The 18,339-nt window shown below is 43.2% G+C and overlaps 1 protein-coding gene across 1 annotated transcript; it reads left to right on the top strand.

Annotated features, from left to right (window-relative positions):
* Window positions 1-966: 966 nt before the first annotated feature.
* On the top strand, window positions 967-17,401 carry LOC131085933 (protein mono-ADP-ribosyltransferase PARP14-like). Its single transcript, XM_058028512.1, has 19 exons — window positions 967-1,159; window positions 1,270-1,376; window positions 1,456-1,489; window positions 2,442-2,525; window positions 3,228-3,425; window positions 3,580-3,864; window positions 4,772-5,008; window positions 5,890-8,132; window positions 8,986-9,219; window positions 9,504-9,725; window positions 10,691-10,772; window positions 11,694-11,843; window positions 12,347-12,409; window positions 13,278-13,445; window positions 14,263-14,481; window positions 14,577-15,167; window positions 15,630-15,775; window positions 16,326-16,500; window positions 16,723-17,401. Exons 1-19 carry the CDS (start codon window positions 967-969, stop codon window positions 17,010-17,012), a joined length of 5,721 nt encoding a protein of 1,906 aa, XP_057884495.1. The 3' UTR covers window positions 17,013-17,401.
* Window positions 17,402-18,339: the final 938 nt, after the last annotated feature.

The raw sequence follows: 18,339 nt of genomic DNA, 5'->3' as shown, positions 1-18,339 counted from the left end.
TATTATTTTAAGATTCCCGCACTGTGAATAGACACTACAACTTTGCCACCTTGACTTTCAGGTTTAGTAAGAATGGGCACCATTTGATTTCCATGTGGATTGGGATGTCTTTCCAGCCCTGGTTTTGTGTTACTGTGTTTGTTTTAATATTTTACATTATCCCATGCAGTACAATAGCAGAGGATGCAGTAAAATACCAACACTCCAGTTGTTTCTAAGTGACTGAGCTTTTCTGCACACGGAAACAGCTGTCACTTGGGACAGTGCATTAGGAAATAACAGAGAAATAAGTTGCCCACCAAGAAACAAAGGCATCCCCATGAGTCATTCAGCAAAGTATCTGATGAGACTTAGGCTTCATCCTAGCTGGATGCTTATAATTTTTAGATACGTTTATGTGTCCATTTCTTAAATGAATGTTCAGTGGAATGAGGGGCGAAAACTTCATGTATCTGCTATTTTAGTGTCCCATATTTGGCCACAAGGGTAAAATACACAGCACAAAAAGTTTGTTTGAAAACAAACCTTTGCAAGAGAAAGTCCTGAGCACTTGGTTGAAAACTTCTCAGCTAGCTGAAAAGTTGGTCTGAAGTAAAGAGCCATTGCAACCTTCCACGGTTGTGGAAGCATCTCTGGCAAAGAATGATGGAAGTGGTAATTTTACTTCGCATCATGACTTCATTTGAAAGGGTAAGGGAGGGAGAGCGAGTGTTAGCCAGTGGTTAAGCAGTGTAAGTTCAGGGGCTGAAAACACTGTGGCACTTGGTTCTTGCGCGGCTCTGCGGAGGCACCGGGGGCGGTGAGGCCTGTCCTGCCCCGTGAGGAGGCGCGGCGGAGCCCGGGACCCCCGGCCGTCCCGATGGGCCCGGAGGCGGAGGCGGGTTCCCGGCCCTGGGCGGAGCCCCAGGCGTCTCGGGTTCCGAGAATCGAAAGCAAAAGCGACTGGAGAGGAGCAGCCGGGCAGCCATGGAGGGGCAGCGGCCGTGCTCCTTCCCGCTGCTGGTGCGGGGGGACTGGGGCCCCGCCGAGCCGCCGCCCTCGCTCAGGAAGAAGCTGCTCTGCTACTTCCAGAGCCAGAAGCGCTCGGGCGGCGGCGAGTGCGAGCTGCGGACCGGGAGCGACAGCGGCACCATCCTCGTCTGCTTCGCCCGGCCCGAGGGTGAGCGGCCGGGCCGGGCCGGGCCGGGGCCGGGGGGCTGATGGCGATGCCCGCGGGCGGACGGGCGAGGGGCGGCCGCACTCCCTGACCGGTGCCTGCTCTGTTGGCAGTGCGGGAGCGGGTGCTGAGGCGGCCGGCCCACGAGTTGGTGTGGGGGTCCGGAGAGCGGCTGTCGCTGCAGGTCACCGCGCTGCCGGCGGACGGCGACCCCGCGCAGGTGAGGCGGGCGCGGCTGCGGGCGGGCGGGGTGGCCGCTGGGGACCGCTGGTGACCGCTCTCCTCTCGTGCCCTTGCAGGAGGCGGGTCCGGCCGGCGGGACCCAGGCGCCAGGTAGGGGCTCCGGGGCTGCGGGGCTGGCGGGGCTGGCGGGGCACCGGCCCGGCGAGCCCTGCGGAGCTGCGGGCATGGGGAAGCGGCGGAGCCGCTGCTTGGCCGGGCCGGCCGAACGGCGCTGTAGCGCTTTGATTCTTCTCCCCGGCGCTCCCCTTCACTTCCCGAATCCCAAACACGATGAAGTTCCTGAGGTGCTACAGTCCCCGAGCCACATCCCAGGCACCGGACAGACCGACCACGCTATCACGGCTAATACACATACACTGCATAATCAATACACGCACTGCTACTCAATACACATCTGGCTAATACACACGCGTGGCCAATACACAGCTAATCAGTGTGTGACTGCCAGTACACACAGAAGTAATCCATATGCACAGGGATAATACACAGCTCGCTGAGCTCTGCTTTCAGAGTACCTGCTTGTGCATAGCGGGGTGATTGTGCAGGTGAGGGCTGAGGGCACGGGCTGCAAAAGCAGTCTGGTGAATCTTACCATTGTCCTTTGTTTTCTGATGCACCTGCCTTTCCTCTTGTTCTAAACTAGGAAGTTGCGTGGTTATGCTGGGTCAAACACATCCTGACAACGTCTCTTCCAGAGGTCTCAGTTTTCAAAGGCGCTTCCCTCCCAAGGGCTGAAGTCCTCAGCATTTATGTCCAGTGCAGCTCTTTGTGTGAGGAAAGTGCTGTACTGTGTGGCAGGACCTGCTCCTGGTGGTTCGTGCAGCACAACTCTGTGCTGACATTATGCCCAAAGCGTCTTGAGCTCAGCATCTTTCTGTAACCAATTCAACTTTTGGCTTAAAAATAGAGATATCTGTGGAAATCTGTGATTCTTAGTGTCAAATGAAAATTCAAGCTGTGTTAGCTCCTAGGTGTACATTAATGTGTCCGTTTTCTTCTTGAAGTACCCAGCAACTGAGAAACTGTTGTCATTTATCTCTAGTTAATGAACCCCAGGTGTCTCTGTTTCATTCTCCCATCTGTCAGAATAAGGAAACCCCTGTGTGTACTCAGCAGGAGAAGACAGGTAAGTGACACACTCACTGGTGGTGACTGTTGTATTCTTGCTCCTTTGGTTTGCTGGACCTTTCTGCTGCAGCAGTGCCCTGGTCACCTTCGTGGCTTGTGTTGTTTGTCTAATGTAGTATAGTAGTTGTGATCAGAGCTAAAAGAAATAAATGTATTTTTCCCTTTCTGTGAGTCCCTTTAGAACCCCCACTTCACTGTGTGCCTCAGACAGGTCACTTCCTTTGGGGACAGCAGTGAATGCTGGCCTTTGCTCTGGCTGAGGCTGTCCCTACCCAGACCTTCCCAGCTGCTGCCAGCCTTGCTGGGGCAGCCCTGTGCCAGTGCATTGGGAGCTGTGTACCACAGGTACTCCTGAGCAGCCGTGGCAGCCAGCAAGTATCAAACCCAGGGGACCCACAGCTGTGTCTGAACGGTGAATGGGGAGCACTGCTTCCCCTCATTGCATGTTTGTGAAGAAGCTTTTGTATCTTTTACTTCTGCTGTCCTCGCCTGGTGATGAACCGAAGCATTTCCTCCCTATGTGTTGATGCAGCAACTCCTGCTAGTCATCTGCTTAACTTCTTTGGGATTCTTACCCTGTTCTTTTCCCTGACCCTGAGTGTGATCTGAACAAAAAGTGGTGTGAAAGCTTGGAGGGTGGGAAGCTTGGTTTTCTTTTGAACTTTTGCCGAAGGCATTAGGGTCTGATCTTTTATTTCAGAATCATGTGAGAAATTGGAAGCAGAGAAAGCAACCTCTAGGACTTCTGCTGTAGTAGTAACCACTGCCTTTGGGAAGGAAATAGAACATGAGATTTTGGAAATGTACTTTGAAAGTAAAAGGAGGTCTGGTGGGGGGCCCATTAAGTCCTCTGTCAAAAAGGATGACCAAGTGATCATCACCTTTCAGGAAGAACAAGGTATGTTATGGGTGTTACACTGCTTAAGCTCTCTTTTAAAAATTTGCTGGTGCAGGATCTCTCTGTGGGCATTGCTCCAAGAAGAAATGGTATATTATTGCTATTGATTAACATGCTACTCTGCTGTGACATCTCTGTTTTTCTGTGGGACCAGATGCCCAAGAAGTTTTACAAAGAAAGCATCACTTGAGTAAAATTGATCTGATTGTGAAGCCATGGCAAGTGGCAACTTCCCAGGAGTCTTGCCAAGTGGAGAACTCTGAAGGATCCCTGCTTCCCACCGCAGTTGTGCTGGAAAATGTGAAGGACACGATCAAAGATTGCATGTTAATTTTGCTGGTAGAGAATGTCAGTGGCTTGTCAGAGGAGGATGGTGACTTCAGTGTGGAAATGATACCTGAGTTATGTGCTGCTGTAGTTACTTTCACTGGAAATACTGGTAAGAAGGAGTCAGAGTTGAAGCTCTTTTTATTAGGTACCTGTTTGTATGCGTGTGTGTGAGTGAGATTAAACTGGAAGTATTATCTTTTGTATTTTTAAGATTTCATCTGATATTGTGTCCTTTTAAAGGAGGATTTACTTCACTTAAATTAATGCCATAACCTTTATCTGTGAGCTACAGAGGCCAGTGCAAGTCAGAAAGAGAGCTAGCTCTGGTTTTGATAGTAAACACAACAGGTAGGACTAAAACCAAACTATAACTTAAAACAAGCAATAAAGGATGTACTTGGTCTGAGAACAGAACAATGGTAAAAGCTGTCCTTGCCAAAAGCTGTCCTTCAGAGAAGGTGTAGGTTTTTCTGCCTTAGAAATTATTTGTCTCTCAAGTCATGCTCCAGTCCTAAATTTTTGGGGTAGCCTTTAGGAAATAAGGATATTTAAGAAACTTAATTGTTTTTCCTTGGCAGACAAAAAAGTGATTTGACTGTCTTTTATTGTGAGAATAACAAGGGGGGGAAATAGCTGAAATGAGAATGTATTTATCATAAAATGGAGAGAATTTGAATTCTTAACTTGTGTCTTATTAGTTGTGTACAAAGCCATAGCCTAAAAATGAACCTGGTGTTGCTTTCTGCTGGAGCTAAAGAACCCAGTGACAGTTGTAGGAAAACCAGTGGGAAATTCCAGCAGCAGTCATTGTAGTCAACAATTGTAATCAACCATGGGGGGAATACTGAGTGACAGATACTGAATATGTGGAAGGAGGTAGCTTTGTGGGCAGCTCTGGACTGGTTTTGTAATTCAGTGCTTTGATCAGTGTACACAGTGATAGTCTGCTAACATCATGGCAGAAAAACAAGCTCCAAGTTTGATCTTTTCTTTTTTCTTCTCCTTTCTCTTTCTAGATGCAGAGGAATTTGTTGAAAAGCTGAATCAAAACCAGAGAGCAAGGGAACAAAACATTACTGCATGGTGCCTTGAGCAAACAAAAACTGTTAGGGCTGAAAATATACCACCCAACACCTCCAGTCACTACATAGCTCTCTACTTTGAAAATGAGAAGTACGGCGGTGCACAGACCCTGGATGTTCAACTGCTGCCTGATGAAGATGCAGCTCTCATTACATTTGGTGACCAAAAAGGTATTGCAGAAATGCAGAGCCCTTGTTGTTTGAGCACCTCCCATTTAAAGACCAAAATGGGAATTTTCTAGAGAAATACCTCCTTTGCCCTTGTAAAATGACAGACGTGGTGCTTTGCCCAGAGGTCTCATGCTAAGTGGAGTGCAAGCTTCAGTTTTGGACCAGCTGGCCATAAGGCATAGAATTTTTTCATTTTCTAGAAAGTTTATTTCACCCAGGCCTTGATTCTTACAGAGTTCAGGTTGCAGTTTGAGTTCTATGGGGAGTGCACAGCCCCCTGGGCACAGGAGATTGCCCCCCCATCTGCCATCTTGGGCACCAGCTGCCCATGGCAACGTGCCAGTCTGGCTCATCTCAGGACAATTCCTTGGGCAGCTTTTTGGCTGGAGAGCAGGTGCTGTGGGTTGTCCAGTCAGTAGCAGAAAGACGAGTGACTGTGAAAAGTGTAGCAAAAGGGAGAAGCTGGGGGCATTGCAGTGAAGGGGAGAATTGAAGAGATGGTCTTTTGGGAAAACAGAGGAGCTGTGGATTGAACTGCTGAGTAATCGCCCAGACAACTGTGGAGCTTCAAGTGCAGCATGTAAGAGAAGTGGGGGCAGAGATTATGCACACCTCCTCCCAGAGGTGGATGCTGTTGTGCTTGACTGTCTCTCTTCAACTCAGTTTCTGACATTTAAAATGAATAATTCTTCAAAAATCTGGAATTATTTCTATTTGGGAACTGGAGGAAATTAATCGAAAACCGTTCTTAAAAATAACAAACACTATTATCTAGAAAATACAGTTTTAAAACCCCCAAACAATGAAAAAAAACCCCAGAATAAAAGAGAAGATCCTAAGTGCTGACATTAATAACTTTGGGGGTTGTTTGTTTGTTTTAGATGTAACAAATATCCTGGCAAAGAAGCATTCACTCAACAAAACACCAATCTTTGTCTATCCTTACTACACCTCACTGGAAACGGCTCTATATGGAAAGGAAGGACCACAGATAAAGAAACCAGATCCAATTACATTGCCTCTGGATCCCTATATCTGGATTTATTTGCAAGGAAATAGTAGCTTAATTAAGGCAATAGATCATGAAATGGCAAAGTGTAATTGTGTGCCAGTGTGGCCTGATCCACTCTGTGCAGATCCAACAGTTACTTTGCATCCTTCAGCTATTTTTTCTGAGCGGAAGAGATCTGTATCTAGATTGGTCAAGGCATGGAAAAAAGAAGTTTCTACAGCATTTTCACACACCATATCAAAGTATGAAGCAATTAAATGTCAAGTAAACACAGAGGTGTGGGAAGCCATTAGGAACAGCTTTCTCCATGATGAAGTTCAGATGATCCCATATATTTCCAAGGATTTACATGTTCTAGTAGGTGAAAAAGAAGTTGTGAAGAAGGTTGAACAAGAACTGAAGCTTCTGATCGAAAAGGCCACCAGAGAAATTGAAAGAGAAAAGAAAAGAACTGAACTGAAAGTCAATTCAGTGAATCCAGGGGACTATGGAATTTTACAGATTACTGGTCTGGAAGAAAAATTTCATGAAGAATTCCCAAACCTGCAAATTACTTATGATAATTTGGAGAAGAGCATCAGCCTGTCTGGAGTGCCTGAGGAAGTTTACAAAGTAAAAGGAGAAATACTTGATCATGTATACAAAATGGCAAAGAAAGCAATTAATGTCCACCCTTCTATTTTTCAGTTTTTAGAGCATATTGATAGTGAAACTCTGTCACAGAGCCTGTTTATATCAAAACAAATTAATGTCTTTTATGAGCTTGGTGTGGGAGAGATCATCCTGAAAGGGAATGCTCCTGAAGATCTCCTAAAAGCAGAGGAAAAAATAAAGAAAGAACTGGATCACAGAAGTATTACTTTGGGGGATGAGTCGGTCCTTCAGAAGGAGGAATGGCAGATGCTAGTCGAGGAAAACTGCTCTAATGGAGCTGTAGCAGTCACTCAGGCAGAGAGTCAGATCATGATTGCTGGTCTTTCTGAAGCTGTAGCAAAAGCCTTTAAAGAACTTTCCAGCTTTATAGATGAAAACACACAGGTGCAAAAGGTCATTGAAGGGAAGCCGATGGCACTCATAAAGTTTTTTAAGAAAGAGAAGGTCAATGATTGGGCTGCCCTACCAAAAAAGGGTGTGAAAGTTGACTTTAGCACTCAGAAGAACTGTGAAGTTGTATTGTTGAGTGGGCCAAAGACAAAAGTGTTGGAGGGAGTCAGCTTAGTTGAGCAAATTCTGTCTGGCTTGCATTTTAAGCGCGTGGTGATTGACTTGCCAGGAGCCAAGGCGTATATAAAAGAGCAAGCACACCTTTTGGCCCTCAATATAAAAGAAATGTACAAGTGTTTAGTCCTACTGGAAGAGCAGCCAGAAGAACACAGTAACAGAGGCAAGTTCCATATGCAGGTGACCATGGGTGAAACTGTAATAGCGCTTTATGAAGCTGACTTGTGCACTCATCCTGTTGATGTTGTGGTGAATGCATCTAATGAAGACCTAAAACACATTGGTGGCCTGGCTGAGGCGCTGTCAAGAGCAGCTGGGCCAGCACTGCAGGAGGAGTGTGATGAGGTGGTGAGGATGCTGGGGAATTTGCAGCCTGGTGACGCCGTGATGACGTGCCCCGGGAAACTGCCCTGCAAGAACGTCATCCACGCTGTCGGGCCCAGGTGGAGCAGCGACAGACCAGAAATCTGTGTGAACCTGTTGAGGAAGACAGTGAAAAAATGTCTACAACTAGCTGAAAGGCACAAGCATCGTTCCATAGCTCTGCCTGCTATAAGTGGAGGGATTTTTGGCTTCCCGATGGAACTGTGTACTTATTCCATTGTATCCTCCATCAAGGAGACCTTGGAAGAGTCCAAGGGGAACAGCAGCTTGAAGGAGGTTCATCTTGTGGGTTTTGCACAGGATAGCATTCAGGCTTTCAGCAAGGCATTTGGAGAAGTGTTTTCAGAGTCTTCAGCTTCCTACAGGCCACTGCATCATGTCACTTCAGTTCCTCAACGCAGGCAGAGAACTTTCAAGCGTATTAAGCGTATGAATAACTTCCCATTCATAACAACTCAGGAAGGCCTTCACATCGTCCTGCAAACAGGAAGCATTGAAGATGCTGCAGTAAGTGTTCCAAATTACCTCCTTTTGAAATAAAAAGTGGGTTCTTTTGTGTCTTTTTTTAAAACTAACAAACACAAAACCAATGTCATTCGTAGTCATGCAGCTGGTATTGCACTTCCTGTGGAGAACCAGTGATTTTGATCATTGATTTCTGGTTGCCTTCTGCACTGAATTTCTGTTAGCTGGTTGATAGATTCTTTACTGGGATTGCCAGTACTGGAAGCAGCTTCATCCTGGACCCTTCTGCAAAACCTCTGAGGAGTGGATGCCTCCCACAGCTTGTGCATGCAGCTCCTCCAGTTGGCCAGGGCAGAATATATGTTAAAATATGTATGGGGCTCTTCCTGAGGAGCTAAATAAAGGGTTTGACACAATGTTTAGTGCCCTTTGTACTTCTCTCATTCATAAGTTACTGCTTTTCTCACTTCTATCTCCTTAGATTACCCCAAATCTTGTTTGTCCTCAGTGTCTCCGTGTCCCCCTAAACCAGCCATACATGGGAGGCCCTGCCTACCTCACTGAACTCAGATTTTGGTCTGTGAGCCTCTCTTTGAGAACAAACTTGCAAAAATGTTTTTCAAATGGAGGCAGAGTGAATAAACAAGGAATGCAGAGTTCTCACTCCCATTAGGCTGAATTTAATTTCGTTGTTAGCTCAGTTTTGTCTTTCTTTGGGCAGGCTCATGATATTAGTATTGAACATAATTTCTGGTTTATTCCAAAACTTTGTTCTCTCTGATTGCTGTCCCAAAAATTTACCTTGTAGAACATCAGGCAGGCTGTATTTGATTATCCAACGCAAAATTTAAATTTGATATTGACAAGCTAGAGTTTTTGCTTGTGTGTTTTTCAGACATCCGTTGTTGTCGTCAGTGTTGGCAAAGATCTCCAGCTTGACAAAGGGCCACTTGGCAAAGCTCTGCTGAGCAAGGCAGGGCCCATGCTTCAGACAGGCTTGAGCAAAGAAGGTGGAGGAAGAATACCTGAGGAAGGATCTGTGTTGAAAACTAAAGGTTACAATCTGGCTTGCAGTGTTGTGCTTCATGCTGTGGTACCTGTGTGGTCCCAGAAAAACACACCTGCAAAGGTAAAAGGGTCTTTATTTGTCTGAATTTTTCTGGGATTTATAGTGTGTTCAATGCCACTTTTCCTCTGAAATGAGAGACAGGGTCATAGAAGATGAGAGAGTTTGACACACTCTTTTTTAACTGTGGGCTGATCCCTTATTGACTAATAAATTCCTTGTGAATTCCTTGTGTATGGAATTAATTGTATTTTAATATGAAGAGATAGCTGAAATGGAAGGTCTTACATTACACATACTGGGAAAAAATTACCTCCAGTAACTGAAAAAATAATTGTGCTTTACAGGTCTTGGGTGACATAATCACAAAATGCCTGGAGATTGCTGAAGAACTATCTTTGAAATCAATTACTTTTCCAGCAATTGGGACAGGGAATTTAGAATTCCCAAGATCTGTTGTTGCTAAATTATTGTTTGACAAAGTGTTTGAATTCAGTAGTGAAAACAGAGTGAATTCTCTTGAAGAAGTTCACTTTCTGTTGCACACAAAAGACACAGCTAATATTCAGGTGAGTTACTGTGGTTTCCTTTCTCTATTATATTATGGTGTATGTGAGTCTGTCTTATGATACTTGGCTATCTGATGCTGTTCAAAGAATCTGCAAGGTGCTTGTTCTTACACTAAGGAAAAAGTTTGGTGACAGTCTCTAGATCATCTGTACTGAAAGCTGTCTTTTTGGTTCTACCTCCCATGGTCACCCACATATCGAGTACAGTCCTGCTCCCTTTCTATCCTTTTCTGTTTCCTGAGAATAATACATACAAAAATGTGATTACTCTTTATCTCATGAACTCACTTAATTCTTCAGCCTATAGGTCAGACAAATTTGCTGTATCTACTGCTTCAGTGCCTGCACCCTTGGCAAACAGGTGTGCTTAGGAGGAATCGTTGTGCTAGGATTGCTGTGCTGGTAAACTTCTCCAGTAGAAACATATAAGTATCCTGCATTCCCCTCTCTGCAGTGTCCCCTTAGCATAATTTTTCCATATCCACACCCAAGTTACTCATTTCACACTGAATGAGAGCAGTCACACTGTGAATTGATGTCCTGATAAGTGTTTCTACATCTGTTTCCTTCTGTACTTTGTGCTAGAGCTTTCAATACATTTGGAAAGGCTAAACTTGAAGGCTACTGTGTCAAAGCCTGAGCTATTGTGCCTAGAGAAGGGTGGCATTCCCTGTGAGAGCTGAGCTAATGAAAACAACTCACTGTAAGGATGCCTTCTGCTGCTGTGTCCCTGTGGAATGGTAACTAGGGTTTGGCTCAGTTATTTGTGATTTTGTGTTGCTCACACTGAACAGCCTTGCTCTCTGAGAACAACATCTGTCAGGACTTGCCATCAGCATTGTGGCAGATGATGTGAAGTAATTTCAATTTAGTTCTTTCTAAATGCTTTTTAGCTTTGCTTTTCAGACCTTTATTTTTACTGTGTGAAGACTTCTACAGGGGTTGATTGTAATTTCATTCTCTAGGAATTTTCAGATGAACTTGAAAGCAGGTCTGTAGCTGTTAAAGGGCAGAAGCCTTCTCCAAATGACACGAGCCAAAGCCCAGGTAAGGTTAATCACAAAGCTGTGTGCCTACTGTTTTTTTTTTTAATTTTTTTTTTCAAGTATTCCAGGGAATGCATTCATTATGGATATTTAGGTACTTGCTTGATGAGCATGTCATTCCCAAAGTCTGAGTGGCTGCTGTGAAAGCCATATTTTCAGGCTGAGTGTCTGTTATGTCTGCAATAGTATTAGAGATGATAAGAAGAAAAGTGTTTCTGTGATTCTGTATCTGGATAGCACCCCTCAAAATTGGAACAGCAGAAGCTATAAGGTGTCAAGGGCACAAGCAGTGCCTTTTCTTTTATTGCTGCAGCTGTAGATTAAACTGTGAACAAGGCAGTGTCTTCCTCTGTCCTGGGAAGGCAGGTGAGATCCTGAGTATGTGTGTTGAAGTGGTCTTTTTGAAATACTCTCAAATCTTTTACGTGTTCAGATGAATAGCAAAACCAAACTGAAATGTCTTTGGTATTATCCATCTTAATGGAACTGCAGCCTGTAGAAAAATGAGTTACATGTTGAAATCTTAATTATGATTTTACAAATAACACATGGGTAAAAAGTTCCACCTTTTCAAGAAGTAGAAAACCTGCCTGGAAACTCTGTGAGACACAGGAAAAAGGGAGTGAGACTTGGAAAGTTTGCTGCTGTCTTGCATGGTAAGAGTTTTGCAATGGTAAAATGTCACTAAGTAGTGTCTGCATAACAGGTGTGCAGCAAAACACATTTTCCCTGCTGTCCTGCCATGACAGAAATGATGGGAATGAGTGCAGGATGAGTACAGACTCCTGTGAGAAGGAATGATTTCCAGTAGCATGGCAGGCAATCCTTTCCACAGGCTGAGTCTGTAGCCAAACTGTGGTCTCTGTAGGCATTGTACCCAATCACTCCTTTCTGCTCAGGATCTGTATTTCTTTCCCTGCAGCTTTTTCTGCTATCCCTTCAAGCTCAGCACACAGTGTGCCTGAAATGAGAATTGGCTCCGTGGTGTTCCAGGTGGCAGAAGGTGATATTACCAAGGAGGTGGGAGATGCCATTGTAAACATAACAAACCAAACCTTCAGCCTCAAAACAGGTATTTTAATTGATACTATGTGTGAAAAAAGTATATGTGCTTGGAAGGGCTGGGAGGGAAGAGGAGCAAGTATTTCTCTTCAATGCTTTAAAGCCTTTTATTTGCTTCACAGTGTGTTTCTGTTTTGCTTCTTAGGGTACAAAAGTTCAATTAGGGAATGTCTGAACTTTTTTCCACTTGTTTATCTGTGTTACTGGACAGCATGTTGAAGACTCCCTTGCAGAAAGGGAAACTAAAAATCTTTTCATAGAACACCTCTCAGACTAAAGGAGGAGAGAAATGTTAGTGAGGTTTTGACCTTAGTGAAACTTGTTAGGTACTCAAAACATCAATTTGAATTGAAAAGCATATAAGGCTAAAATTTTGGCTACACTGTTTTAAATTTATCATCTGTAATGTTATCAGAAATGAGACATTTTTAGTTGTGATGAGGCATACAGTTCTGCCTCAGATGGGACTTTAACAGCAGTAACAGTGGATCCATGTTGCTTTTCTCATTTAAGGTGTCTCCAGAGCAATTCTGAATGGTGCTGGAAAAGCAGTTGAAGATGAATGTGGTGTACTAGGTATGGTACAACATTTCTGACCTTTCCAAAGGTCTTAATGCATGGCAGGGAATCTCTTGGAATATTTTCTTAGTACTGACTGCTGTAGTTCCATCTGTATTACACACTGTGTTACAGCAACTAGTTTTTAATCAGTTTATGTGGTATTTGTGAAACATCTAATGAGGGAAGAAAAGGAAAAATCTTTAGGAAGAGACAGCTTCTGAGCATACATAAAGATCCAAATCTATTATTATTGTTATCCTCTTATTCTAATAAAGATTTCCTTGATAAAAACAGTCAGCATCAAACAGAGTGAGGAGCAAGGGGTGATGCTGGCAAAAATGTTAATAGAAAAACCATTTGTGGGCCAAATACAGCTGTTGGACAGCAACTCTATTGAAAGAGTAAAGATGGAGGAGTATGTGGTTTAAACCACCAGAAAATAAGGGAAGTGGGAAATATGCAGGTGTGGAGATCAGCTGGGAAGATCAACCAAAGGAAGAGAACTATGTGGAAGAGATCTGAGGTAAACAAGCTGTTCTTGCATGGGCCAAGAGGGCTAGGTGCCTGCAGGCAGATGGCATATTTGTGTGTGTGTGTAGACAGACTGCCAGTCTGCATGAAGTTCTTCAAGTTTACTGAGCAAACCTGACAAACAAAGGCACATAATAAATTTATTTGCCAAAGGAGGCAAATATTTTACAAAAATAAACTGAGCTCTTGTGCCTTGGAAGAGAAAATTGAGTGAAGGGGTTGCTCATTTTATGGAAGGAGACAAAAGCTTATCCTGGGGCAAATTTCTCAACGTTTCTTATTTCCTAATGAGGACTAGTACACATCTATATTGGGGATAATTGTTGATTATTTTTTCTTACTTATGTTTCAGCCCAGAAAACTGGCAAGAACTATATCATCACCCAGGCAGGAAACCTGCCATGCAAAAACATAATGCATTTTGTTTACCAAAATGATATCAAGTCCCTGGTTTCCCAGGTGCTCCAGGAGTGTGAGCTGCAGCAGTACACCTCTGTCATCTTCCCAGCAATTGGAACAGGTCTGTGTCTCCCTTTTCTGAAAAGGGTTCAGTGCATGTGTTTCTGCTGATCTCAGGGCTCAGGTGATGAGTTTGATTTATCTGGAGAGGTTATTATTTGGTGAAGATATGTTTGGAAATATGCAGTCTTTAAAAATGCTATTAAGAGGCTTATGAAAGCTAGAAATCTTCACTCCTTACAGAGATCTAGTACATCAAGAGCATGAGTCTTCTAAAGCCAGCACTTCCTTGCTAACAGGGATTCAAAGGCATGTCTGTGCTTGCTGAAGAACCTGAAGCCTGGTATGTGTGGGCAGCTGATCAGAGAGTAGCCAGGGACCTGCTTCTCCATTGCTGAAATCAGTAGGTGATGGAACTCTGGCCAGCAGCTGCACAAGCAGGATTGATACAAATGTCAAAAAGCCCAGGCTGGCCCTTTTTCTTCTTCTCTTGTTCTTGAGAATCCAGAACTGCAGCCCATGCACATGGGAACCTCTTGCATGAATAAAGCTAGGCTTGCATTTTGACTACTGGGTCACTGAGCAGCAGGCCTATTGCCTGTTAGTTACCCAAGCCATATCATCTACATCATATCCTGATTGGTTGCCAAGCCAACAAAAGGAAACTCCCATTTTTCCCTTACTAGAGAAGTGGTCCACAACTTTCTTTTCCTGATAAGTAGAAACCTTTCTTGATTGCCAACCTGACGTTATTCTCAACCTGTTTATGATCCAGGTGATTGTGTGGGTGTGTTCATAGCTCTTCTTTTAAAGATGTTTTAATCATCTGTAACAGTTATTAACGCTTTCTAGAGCAAAATATCTGCAACTTTTTTCAGGAGAGGCACGCCGCAATCCAGCTGAGGTGGCTGGCAACATGATAGATGCAGTAACTGACTTTGCAAAAAGGAATCCTTCCACGTCTGTGAAAACTATTAAAGTTGTCATCTTTCAGCCACATCTGATGAGTGTGTTCCAAGCAAGCATGCAGAAAAGAGAACAGTCTACTGCAACACGAATCAAATCGTTTGTTTCCAAGGCATATCACATGGGTAAATGTAAGTAGATGTCACTTAAATACAGGTTATAGATCAATCTGTTTAGCACCAGCTAAAAGAGATTAATATTAATGACAATATTTATGTATTTCAAGTAGCACTCTGGAGCTCTGAGAAACATTCCCCAAAGGGAAAAACCAAAGTGGTTTCGGAAAAGAAAATGGATCTGGCTGTTGTGCAGATTTGTGGTGAAAATAAAAAAGAAGTGGAAGAAGCTGAAAAGTGGCTGAGAAGGGCAATTTCAAACGAACAATCTCATACAGAAATTGTAGACGAGACTATCTCTCATTTCGATGACGAAGAGGTTGAAGAACTGGATGACCTAGAAAAGAAATTAAAAATTTGTCTTAATTTGAAGAGTACCTGTATTGAAATTACAGGGGTTGCAAAAGATGTCTGCCAGGCTTCTTCAGCTGTTCATAAAATGATCCGCAAGATAAAAGCCGCTAAAGAGGCCCAGGCAAAACTTCTACAAAATTCAGTTGAATGGAAATACAGTGAAAAGGATTCCTATGTACCCTTCAACAGTCTCACAAATGTGGAGTTGGAAAATGCTTACAAGGCAAAGCAGAAAACTGTTGAAGTCATCATTGGTGAGCGAATATACACAGTGGATATGGAACGCAAGACTGCTGTGGATGACCAAGGAGGACAGATATCCATTATACGTATTGACAAATCTGAAGGTAAGGAAAAGCATCTTGACAGACTGATGTTCCCATGAAACAACCTGGTTGCATCCAGTAAGAGAAAAGAAAAGGGAATGATGAGAATATTTAAAATACATGTTAGAAGCTTTGTGCAGGTGCGTTTCTGGAGAATGTAGAAAGGAGCCAAACTCAGAAATAAAAGAACTTATAAGCTATTTAAAATATTTTGAAAAGAGAGTAATGTGTTCTGATGTTCTTAGCAGGCTTACTGGCAATAATGTTCTAATGTAGCCATTGTCATGCTAGATCTCAGCTCACTTCTGTTCTTGAGCCATACCCTCTTCCATTTACTGCTGCTCCTTTTCAATACAAGGAGATCTTTCTTTCTGAGTCATCCATAAGCAAGATGTGTAGACTTCTAGAAGGATTTGTAGCAGGTCATGTTTAATTTTAGGCAGGGGATTTGGGTGAAAATGATTGATGGTGTTTCTTCTGCAGATCAAAAGTCAATAGTGCTCCCTCCAACGTGGGACCCTATGGAAAATGAGCAACTCAAAATAGTGGAACTAAAAGCAGACTCAAGAGAGTATAAAGATGTGCAAGAAAGGTTTCTGCAGACCTGTCAGTCATTCAGAATTGAAAAGGTAAAAGCAAGTCATCATTTCTGAGCATAACTAACTTAATGACGAGTGATGAAGGATACTGATAACACAAAAAGAAATTCCCCATGGATTTCTAAAGTTGGGACAAGTCTTTCTGGCTGTCATTAACTTTATTCAGCTTCAATCAGTTTAATGTTGCAGTTGAGGTATTTGGAGCAGCTCTTAAGCAGTCACTTCTTCAGCTCCGGGGGAGAGTGCTCTTCCTTGGAATGGTTTTTGCTGTAGCAGAGCACATGTTTTGCCCACATAAGCCATGTGTGCTGTGCAGACCCAGCAGGCATCTACAGCCTGGAAACCTGTGAAAAGCTCCTGTATTGTTTCCCAGAAAGTGTTTGTCTCATGATTTGGGCTGGGTTCTGCTATCTGCCATGCCAAAGTTTGGAAGGATTTGACTAACTTTTTTCATCAACTGATAAATGTGTATTTGAGCTAAGAGGGGAATCTTGGAAGCAGATTGAATGACTGATAGGCTAATTTTTTTCATGGCAGCAACCTACCCACTTTCTTTCTGTCTTACTTTCAAACTTCACAGATTGAAAGGATACAGAACCAATATTTATGGAAAAACTACCAAATAAAAAAGTGTGAAATAGATAAAAAAAATGGCAACAGAAATAATGAGAGGCTTCTGTTTCATGGGACAAGTCAGGAGTCATTAACCCTTATTAACAAAAAAGGATTTAACCGGAGCTATGCTGGAATGCACGGTAATGTAACTTTCAAAACAACTCTTGTTTTCCTCTATAGGGCTGGGACTGATTTGCCATGCCATGTATAGCCCTACCTTGTATGCAAAATTATTTATTTTGTTGTATCTTCCTACTGCAAATAAAAAGCAGAGTTGTCCATAGATTCACAGGCTCAGGAGGTGGCAGATAAGGAGTTGCTGCTACTGAAACACTCACAAACCTTTGCTTTTCTGACTACAGCTGCAAACTTCGGAAATGGAACGTACTTTGCTGTTAATGCCAACTATTCTGCCCACGACATGTACTCTAGACCAGATGTGAATGGGAAGAAATACATGTACTTGGCCCGAGTCCTTGTTGGAGAATATTCTCTGGGGATAAAAGGATCAATTACTCCAGCACAAAAAAATGTTAGCAACTCTGTAGATCTGTATGATAGTTCAACTGATAACGTGAGCCACCCTTCCATGTTCATAATTTTTAATGACATTCAAGCTTACCCAGAATACCTTATCACTTTCACTAAGTAAGTATTTTGATTGCAGCCACAACTGCATGTCTTTCAGCCTTTATGTAGGATGGAAACATCTTTAACAAAACACACAACAAAAATAATAAAGAATTATGTCAAATTAAATTCTGAGTTGATTTAAGCAATCTCTGGCAATTTCTGATCCCCCTGAAGCTTGTTTACACTTGAGCAGCTGAATGTATTAAGACTTGAGCACGATATTGTACTGCAATCCTCTTTTAGATTATGTAGTGAGCCTTTGTACTGTATCAGCCACACAGCCTTAGGGTCTTCCTAATTGCTGGTGGGGAATTGGAAGGGATAATGCAGCCATGGACTGTTCAGTGTTGCATTTCTGATGCCTTCTTACTCTGTGACAATCTCATAACAAGTTATGTTAGAGCAGTTTTCAATAAATGAACCAATTGTACTAAATAACTTGTGTTTGTCTAAATCTCTTTGAACATTTAGCATTGGTTTTTAACCAGTGGACTTCAATGAACTTGACATTACAGATATGGAATGACTTGTTTTTAAATACATAACCCTGCTGCTTTCTAGCACCCCCAACTTTGAAAAGCCCTTGGCTCCTCTGAATGTATTGGGTTTGACTTACTTGGTTGTATGATTAAGAAAAAAATCTTCCAATGCTTTCTTTTACATAGTTAGGTTACTGTTTCAGTTTTACCCTGGGTGCTGTAGGGTAACTGTGGCCAAGGGACACCTTTTCTAGGGAAGAGGTGTGAAATAACACGAATATGCAAGTCAAGTATCTCAGAACTATAAACCTCAGGCTGTGCATTTGTACATCCCATCCTTCTGTGACAGCAGTGGAGCTGCTCCCTTTGGGCTTTTTTGCTTTTTACTATGTAAAAAAACCTTTTTCAGTGTTTACAAAAGTTCTGGTTTTGACCACTGAAAATTGCTGACTGTTGAGCTCAAGTGTGTTGAAACCAATTTAACCTAGAGCTGGAAATCAAGGTATTGGTATGGGGGCCAAAAGTCTTTAAGTTTTGCTTTTACAGTGAATAAAATTATTAAATCCCCATAACAAATACCTGTGGCCAGTGATTCATCAGCCTGCCAGGAGCCAGAGGAGATGGCTCCAGGTGCCTCATTGCTGCTGTTGTGTCACTGGTACCAGTGTGACCATTCTCTCCAGGAGCCAGCACTGCATCAGGTCTCAGCTTCCCCAGCACCACAAGAAGCTGCAGAGGACACCAAGGTGTCTTTCACCAGTGCTTTTCTTACAGGTGTCTAGGGCATAAAGCCTGGAGCAGAAACCTGTCACCCTGGGCTTTGTGCAGGCCATGAGTGACAGATGCTGCTTTTCTAAATGGGCTTAT

Source organism: Melospiza georgiana, chromosome 7 (assembly GCF_028018845.1).
Source record: "Melospiza georgiana isolate bMelGeo1 chromosome 7, bMelGeo1.pri, whole genome shotgun sequence".
Lineage (NCBI taxonomy): Eukaryota > Metazoa > Chordata > Aves > Passeriformes > Passerellidae > Melospiza > Melospiza georgiana.
The sequence above is the reverse complement of the archived record's forward strand: the minus strand, read 5'-3'. Positions and strand labels throughout refer to the sequence as shown.